The 7,659-nt window shown below is 32.8% G+C and overlaps 3 protein-coding genes across 3 annotated transcripts; 1 reads left to right on the top strand and 2 right to left on the bottom strand.

The window, feature by feature from the left end:
* Positions 1-1,161: 1,161 nt before the first annotated feature.
* RO3G_17419 (uncharacterized protein) lies at positions 1,162-2,907 on the bottom strand (the record flags this gene model as incomplete). Its single annotated transcript, XM_067672002.1, has 4 exons — positions 1,162-1,468; positions 1,524-2,153; positions 2,223-2,692; positions 2,746-2,907. 4 exons carry the CDS (start codon positions 2,905-2,907, stop codon positions 1,162-1,164), a joined length of 1,569 nt encoding a protein of 522 aa, XP_067528103.1.
* A 324-nt stretch (positions 2,908-3,231) lies between these two features.
* On the bottom strand, positions 3,232-4,286 carry RO3G_17418 (uncharacterized protein; the record flags this gene model as incomplete). The annotated part of the gene is made up of 3 exons (XM_067672001.1): positions 3,232-3,245; positions 3,301-3,927; positions 4,004-4,286. The coding sequence occupies 3 exons, from the start codon at positions 4,284-4,286 to the stop codon at positions 3,232-3,234; spliced, it is 924 nt and encodes a 307-aa protein (XP_067528102.1).
* A 1,543-nt stretch (positions 4,287-5,829) lies between these two features.
* On the top strand, positions 5,830-6,912 carry RO3G_17417 (uncharacterized protein; the record flags this gene model as incomplete). The annotated part of the gene is made up of 4 exons (XM_067672000.1): positions 5,830-5,998; positions 6,057-6,514; positions 6,568-6,734; positions 6,798-6,912. 4 exons carry the CDS (start codon positions 5,830-5,832, stop codon positions 6,910-6,912), a joined length of 909 nt encoding a protein of 302 aa, XP_067528101.1.
* Positions 6,913-7,659: the final 747 nt, after the last annotated feature.

Raw genomic sequence — 7,659 nt, 5'->3', positions numbered from 1 at the left:
GAATTCAATTTTTTCTGTATATTCAGTTTATTGAAACCAAAGGAGCTTATTTGTTTTGTTGCTAAAGAATAATAGAACCAATGATTGTTTTAATCATTTACATGATTTAAATAATCCAATTTGCAAAAACAATACAAAAAAAAAAAAATATAATAAAAAAAACGCGTTTGCAAATGCTCTGAAATGACGTCGCTATAACTTACAAGTGTTTCAAAAAGTACAAAAAACTTCCGATTGTACTTCTTTTCCTTCTTCACATAATCCTGCTACGAAATTCTTACGGCTCATAATTACTTTTCACTATTCTAAACTCTTCTTAATAATTAAATTGTTATTATTTATCTTGTACCTTAATCCAGTTATTTGCCCCTTTCCACCAAAATTGCTTTTTTATCCTGAATTATAATTATACGTTGGTCGATTAACACATGGCTCCGTGAAAGTGTAAAAGTAAATAGTTATGATAAAGAAAAATATGCTTACTTTTGATTCTAGTGATTTATAGAAGAAACTTGAATAGCATGCTTTTACAATTACTTAACAAGATTTAGCTTTTTTTTAAAGTTAAATAATGAATGCTTATTAATATATATTGTGTCTAACGTATACCTATAGAATATGAGCTACTCTTTGTTCAGCACTGTGCTTTATGAAATATTTAGTAGAAAAAAGTCTATATGGTAGGAAAAAAAAACATACAAGTTCAGTACTCATAATGAAAAATCTTATTTTGATTAGTATATTGGATATAAGGTTGTAAATTCCTGTAACAGCAACGTAAAACTGTAGAGATAATGGAAGGTGTCAAATAGCATATCATTTTGCAGTGCAACTTGTTAATAGATACAAAACCCGAACCTCTGTTTAACGACTCTGAAAACGGTTCTTTTTTATTACTGCTTGAAAAGGTATAAAAATAGTTTCTTCTAAAAAGTTTTAAGCATAGTAACATATGAATAGAATTTATTTGGGTTATAAGCAAAGAGTGGTTGATATGAATGTAGCGATACATAAGAGAAGATTAAATTATATTTTGAATGAAGTTTTGATGGTAATTAGAAAAAAAGGAACGTGGAAAAAGAAGTTATTAAATCATAGACGTAGGCATAAAAGCATAAAAAAATAAAAGAAGATTGCATAAATGAAATGAAGAAAAAGGCATTAAAGATCGGAAAGCATACCATCATGTCTACCACCAACTTTGTCATCATAACGCATATATGGCCATATAACTTTAAACTTATTTTTGGTTGCTGAATATTGGAGTAACCCAACACATTCCAAGATGTCTGCCACATCTAACACAGCAAAATGCTTACGTTCAACATCTTTTTCAACCATTGGTATATTAAATTGATCAAGCTTGTGATTTTTCATCACATCTACAACTGCAAGAAAGCGTACTTGATCATCATATGTATGCTGGAAGTATGTGTAAACTTCACCAACAAACCAACACTTTCTCAAACTAAAAAAAAAAGGTTAGTTGATGTTATATTTAATGTCCATATAAAATTACTTACCTTCGATATCGTCCAGCTTCGAACAAGACAAAGTTGTCAGCTGCTGTAGTCAATCTTTTTTTTTTGCGATATGACAGGGAAGAAATAACGATAGAATCGGTCCAAAGCCGTTCAGCAAACAAAATAGAATTAGTTCCAATATCGATTATGCTTTGATCACCATAAAGTCGCCTGTAATAGGATCGAAGTGCAACAACAAGATCTTGATCGCGCAGATCAGGGGTGATTACTCCATTTGATAACAAATATGCTTCATCAGCAGGATCCCATAATTGCGGAAACTGATCGTTGCCTGAAGGATGGGAAACAAACGATACAGGAGAGCTTTGATCTGCATTCACTTGATCGTTGTTAGCTAGAGACGTGGTAATTCCATATTGTTGTAGGTTGACGATGTTCAACAAAACGTTGGAGCTGTTAACTCCAGGCTTTGTGGTCGATTTAATCTTGTTTGCAAACTCTTTTATTGTTCTCTCCGTTGATCTACAGCTATAATTCTTTATGGGCCCCAGCTGTCTGGTCATGTGCCCAAGATGACCCAGATAATGGTTGTTGGCTGTGAAAACTTTGACTGACAAATTACCAACGTTGATTTGATCACGCAAGTATTTGTGCCATGTTTCCACATCACTATGTTAAATGATAAAATACTGTTAGTAAGTAAAATGTAATAACGAACTTCTGCTACTTTGTATTCACCTTTCCATTTTTTTCACATCCTCTTCCTTTAATGTTCGACGGAGTGCCAGATTACAGCCATTTATTAGACACATCAACGCTTTCTTTGCTTCGTATTCGACTAGGTAAGGCAAGATGATATTTGGTACGATCACGCAAAGAAAGTTCTGCCAATCTACAGCTCTGTAGCGACCAAAGGAAGCATGAAAGGAGCCTTCAAATATTTGGGGGACTATGGAGGCACATACTTCCATCTGGCGCTGTACAATAGCCATACCATTGGTTCTTCGAAGTGGATTTTTTAGTCTGAAGCTGTATGATGAACCTGATTCAATGATGTACGATTCATTGCAACTGGCGTTAAGAATATTGAAAATAAGGTGTCCAATCCCTCTGCCAATCAAGTGCATCTCGTCAATTCCAAAAAATTCTACACCACAAAACGTCGAAAGAGAAGTGAGCAGCTCTGGTACTTGTCCCATTTGATGGCTCTGTGATGTATTGTAAGCAATCATGACTTTTTTTTAAAAAAAAAAAAACTTACAGGATCACCATGTACTAGGCTTTCTTTTGATCGAATATTGCCGTTATGTAAAAAGTATCTCGCACCATCTGATACACCTCGAACATCACAAATACGACAACCATGGTATGCCATATGGCCAGCATGATTCATTAAGTCTGCAACACCAGGAATGTCACCCATAACACCCATCAAGTGAACCTTGCCTTTGTAAATTACATTGTTATCTTTTAATACTCGAAAACCATTGTTTCCAAGACTTCTGATTTCGTCAACAATGGTCGCAGGAAAGACATAATATTATCAAGCTTAGAGGGACCAGGTATGATGGCCAGAGTAATCATATGATGGCGAGTATGCCTATAGAATAATGGTTAACATCTAAGAATTAGGCTTAATAACAATAGGCTTGCCTATATGAAGGACTTATGTTCATCACTAAGCAATGAATGATTGTTAATGTGCTTCCTGTTTGAACTTTTGGTTGGAATCCATCAACAAACAAGACTATCCCAATGTCGCTATCATCCTGAAAAAGTTGCTGCTGATTGAAAAGAAAGTCTTGATACACCTTACCATCAAAGATGTCCCTGTACACTCCATCTTCATGTGTACAATCTTGTTCGGCACGGTACTTAAATAATTCTCTCTTGTCTTCATCAAGCATCATTTGTGCTAATGCAGCACCAACAGATACAACAGCCATTTGCTGAACAGCAATAAAAGAAGGGAAGGACTCATCATTCTTTTCGACACCAGCTTGTCGAAGGGCAAGAGCTTGTTCATGCTTTCTATATCTTGGAAGCTGACAATTTTCATTAGTACAAAACAAGATATTTGCATCATCCTTTGGGTATAAGAAGCAGCCATTGGGACAAACATCAAAATGAGAAACAACTTGAAACCCATCATGGCTACTGCATATCCATCTTGAAACTGTATCGGGACTAGGCATCATACCACCAAGCTCTGTTGGATTTATGTTAGAGGTAATGAGGAATTTTACATTGTTTATTAATCTACCATTGAGAGCATCGTCACTAATCTTGCTTAATAGCGTTTTGTTTATAGTATTCATCATATCTCTCTTGAACTGACGATTAACACCGTGCTGATCAGCCAATCGAGTAAGCTCAACAGCAGCCTTTTCGACCGCCGAGAGTTGCAAGCTGGATCCAGTGTACTCATAAACCACTGCATTATCTAGAGCGATGAAAGTGTGATATATTAGCAAAACGCAATAATGATAAACAATCACTAATTCCTAATTTTTTATTACCAGCAAGTGACGAAGCAACAGATCCAACGCTAACATTAGACATGCTTTCCATGCCAACATCTACATCAACGTCTACATCAATATTTGTATCAGCATCGTTATCATAGTCATCATTTGAAGTAGTTTCTAAAGTAGAATTTTGCAGTGACAGTTCACCAGCTCTATGTTCTCGGATAAAATGTGACATACATCCACCACGTATCTGATGTAACTGCAACTTAGCAAAGGTAACACCAACAAAGCGTTTCCAAAGGTTACAAGGATAAGAAGTAGCTTGAGACATTGGAAAGTTAATTTTTTGACAAAGGTTAAAAAAAGAGATGAAGAGCAGACAATAGTAATTTAAAGGTATTTATACTTTTCAGTGTGTTATTGTTCAAGTCAAAATTAATAAGAGTACAAAGTATTTATTGTAGAAATCAGATGAAAATCATGGTTCCTCAGGATGCCTATCTGGCTATAGGTGGCTAAATCTACCGAATTAGTCAATGGTTCTGTATGGGGTAATGCTGATTATAGAGATGATCCGTACATCTAATGCATATCCATTGCCATTTTTGGAATGTAATAGGTAAAAGCAAAGAAAAATAACAAAAACAAAACGCGGGAATTAATATAGGGCGTAAACAAACATTGGCTCATACATTACAATGTACATATGTAAATAGAAGATAGCCTTTAGTATAGAAAATATAATACTAAAACGCAGATACTTATAGAGAAATCAGAGGTTAATATAAAATTGTTGGTATCAGAGACAATTGTTATCTAGGCTAAAGTTAAGTATAAAGCTCATTTTTCTTTTATTTTGCTATGTTTATTTTTTTTTTAATAAAAATCAATAATAAATCTGTTGATGTTTGTCACTTAAAACTAGTATGTATAATCTGATATAGTAATATATACATTTGCCAGTTCCTTAAATTCTTAACGTAAATACAGGTAATAAACAATACAATGTAGATCAATAACAAAGGTAACCTAAACATAATATAACATAGAAATAAATTAAAATTATTCATAATAAGTCGTTTAAAGTCAGTATAAAAACAATAAAAGAAATGGTATTAGAACATATAAACTTATCTCTTGAAAAAATTACATTCTGTAGTCTCGCTCATCTACTATGTAATGATTACAACTTTAAAAAGAACATGTCATAGTGTTTTACTTCTTTTAATAGTATTATGTAAATGTTTTTTTTCCCACATTTTATTATAGCATAAAATATTTGCAAACGATGTTTGTTATGGGTATTTTACACGGAATGGTGATCTTTTTTATCAAGTATACTACAAACTAAAAAGGTAACTTCTCCTTAATACAAAAATTAATTAAAGATATCATATACAATGCTCCTGAATTGATCATCGTTACAATGAATACTTTTCTTCAATTAATAATCGAGTTTATAGAAGTGATATAGGCAACAGCAATCTCGCAAATTACTAAAAGAATATTTTTATTAGTTTTGTTAATATCAGTCTACATCTTTCATTTTTGAATATAATCGTAGCATTTTTCCCTTTTTTACTATGTGCTTTGCTGCAAAGATAATCAAAGAGTAACTAAACGCATTATTTACATTAAACAATATTATCAGTAGAAATGAAAATGTGCTAGTGGACACCACTTCTCTAGTTGAACAAACTATTAAGGAGCAAGTGCATAGATTTGCATCATGCCGTTTGATATTTAGTCGGCACTACATGGTACATATGTTAATAAATGAATGTGAAAAGTATATAAACTCTAGGCATTTATATAATTATTGTTTATTTTGGTTCTACCAAACTAATACTTTTCTACTTTTACATCTTTTTGCTATGTCTTACAACGTTGATCGAATTGTTAACGAAATCCGCAACTATAACAGAACGGTTAACGTTATGAGAAGTGAATTTGAAGCCTGGAAAAATGAGATTCAGCAACAAATGACCGAGTTGAAGCTGATGATAGAGCGAAACAATTTCATAAACTACCCTCTTCCACAAGGTAAAAAAAAAAAAGGAAGTGAATCAGGATGTCTTTTACTTACAATACATTACATCAGCTATTTATCAGCAACAGCCTCCTCTATTCAATTCACCAGCACTCGAGAGCGGTCGTAGGGATATTCCACGATTTCCAACAAGCTTGGGTGATGGTCAACATAGCAACACAACATGTATAGAGGCGTTTATAAGAGAAACAATGGATCTTCTTGATAAGCCAGAGGATTCAAACGAAATACTCGATAATAAACGACTTTTAGCCAAAAAGTATCACTCGCAGCTAAATAGTTTTGCACAAGTTATTTGTATTGATTTAAGCAATAAACTTCTTGCGGATGCACACATCGACAAAAATAAGCTATCATGGAAGTACATTCCTGTTGCTTATAAAAATACGGCATATAAAGAGCTTGAAGAGTTCGCTTTACGAGCAAGTATCCCTTTAGGTCGATGTGTTAATAGCTGGGGAGCTCAAGTTTTGCTAGCAAAGTCATACGGCAATTACTACAACAAAAAGGTACTCTTTTTCTACAAAAATGTCCATTTGATTAACCATTATATCTATATTAGTTAAAAAATAAACTATCGAACACTACAAGTAGCTCAATGGAGACAAACACCCACTTAGCAGAACAAACAAATGATACACATCCTGAGGAAAATTTTGATTTTGAATTACTTCCTGACTTGGATTCCCCTCACGAATTAGAAGAAGGAAATGGCAATGAAATTAACATGTATGTTTAATTTTAAAAACAAAAATATTCTATGATCATAACGATTAATTTTTATTGATTTAGTGCAACTTCCTTGTCTTCTGCTGTCTCCCTTCTCCCTCCCTCTCCTCGTTCTTCTCGTACCCGTTCTGGTACTCGTACTGCTGCTCGTCGTTCAACTAAAAAGAGAAGAATATAATTGCTTTCGTTTTCTCTTTCTTTTTTTGTTTTATCTTATGTTAAATAAAGTACACTATTATTTGCTAGATGTCTGTTAGGATTGTCTCGTCATGACTAAATCTTCAGGATGGTAATGCTAACTATTTTTTTTTATTCTTTTTTTATATGCCTTAGCTTATTCTTCAATGTCATTGGTCCTATGACGTTAATTCAACGAAATAAACTTGCATGGATTTTAAAGTATCTTTTTTTTAAAAAGTATTTTGTTCTTTTCGTTTTTTTATTATTATTATTATTTATAACTATCATTACTTTACTTTGTTGACAGTTCTTGATACTTTTAGATATTGTTGATATGCATCGTACTTTGAAAACAAAATAGTTAAACCTTAATCAACTCAAAAAGTTAATCTTTGCAAAAGAGAGAAAACAATCCTTTATTTTATTGCATGGTATAAAGTTGTTGGATGCTGTACATCTTTTAGCTATCTCTTTTTTTCTTTTGCTTATAGTAAACTTTAGCTTTCTTTACATCAAGTATCATGTTTACTTTATTCAAACAAGATGTTTTTAACTAATGGTTCACCAATTAAAGAAAGTTCGTTTATGATTAGATTTCAACATGTAACAACCCTTACCTTTTTTTTTTTTTTTTTTTTTTTTTTTACATGTATAGTTTCTTGCATTTTTTTCTTATCTTTACCATCTTACTTACTCTATCTGTAGTATACAATTTAAGTATATAGTCAACACCATACCATGCTGT

Source organism: Rhizopus delemar, genomic scaffold (assembly GCF_000149305.1).
Source record: "Rhizopus delemar RA 99-880 supercont3.61 genomic scaffold, whole genome shotgun sequence".
Classification (NCBI taxonomy): domain Eukaryota; kingdom Fungi; phylum Mucoromycota; class Mucoromycetes; order Mucorales; family Rhizopodaceae; genus Rhizopus; species Rhizopus delemar.
This window is presented reverse-complemented; position numbering and strand designations above follow the sequence as displayed.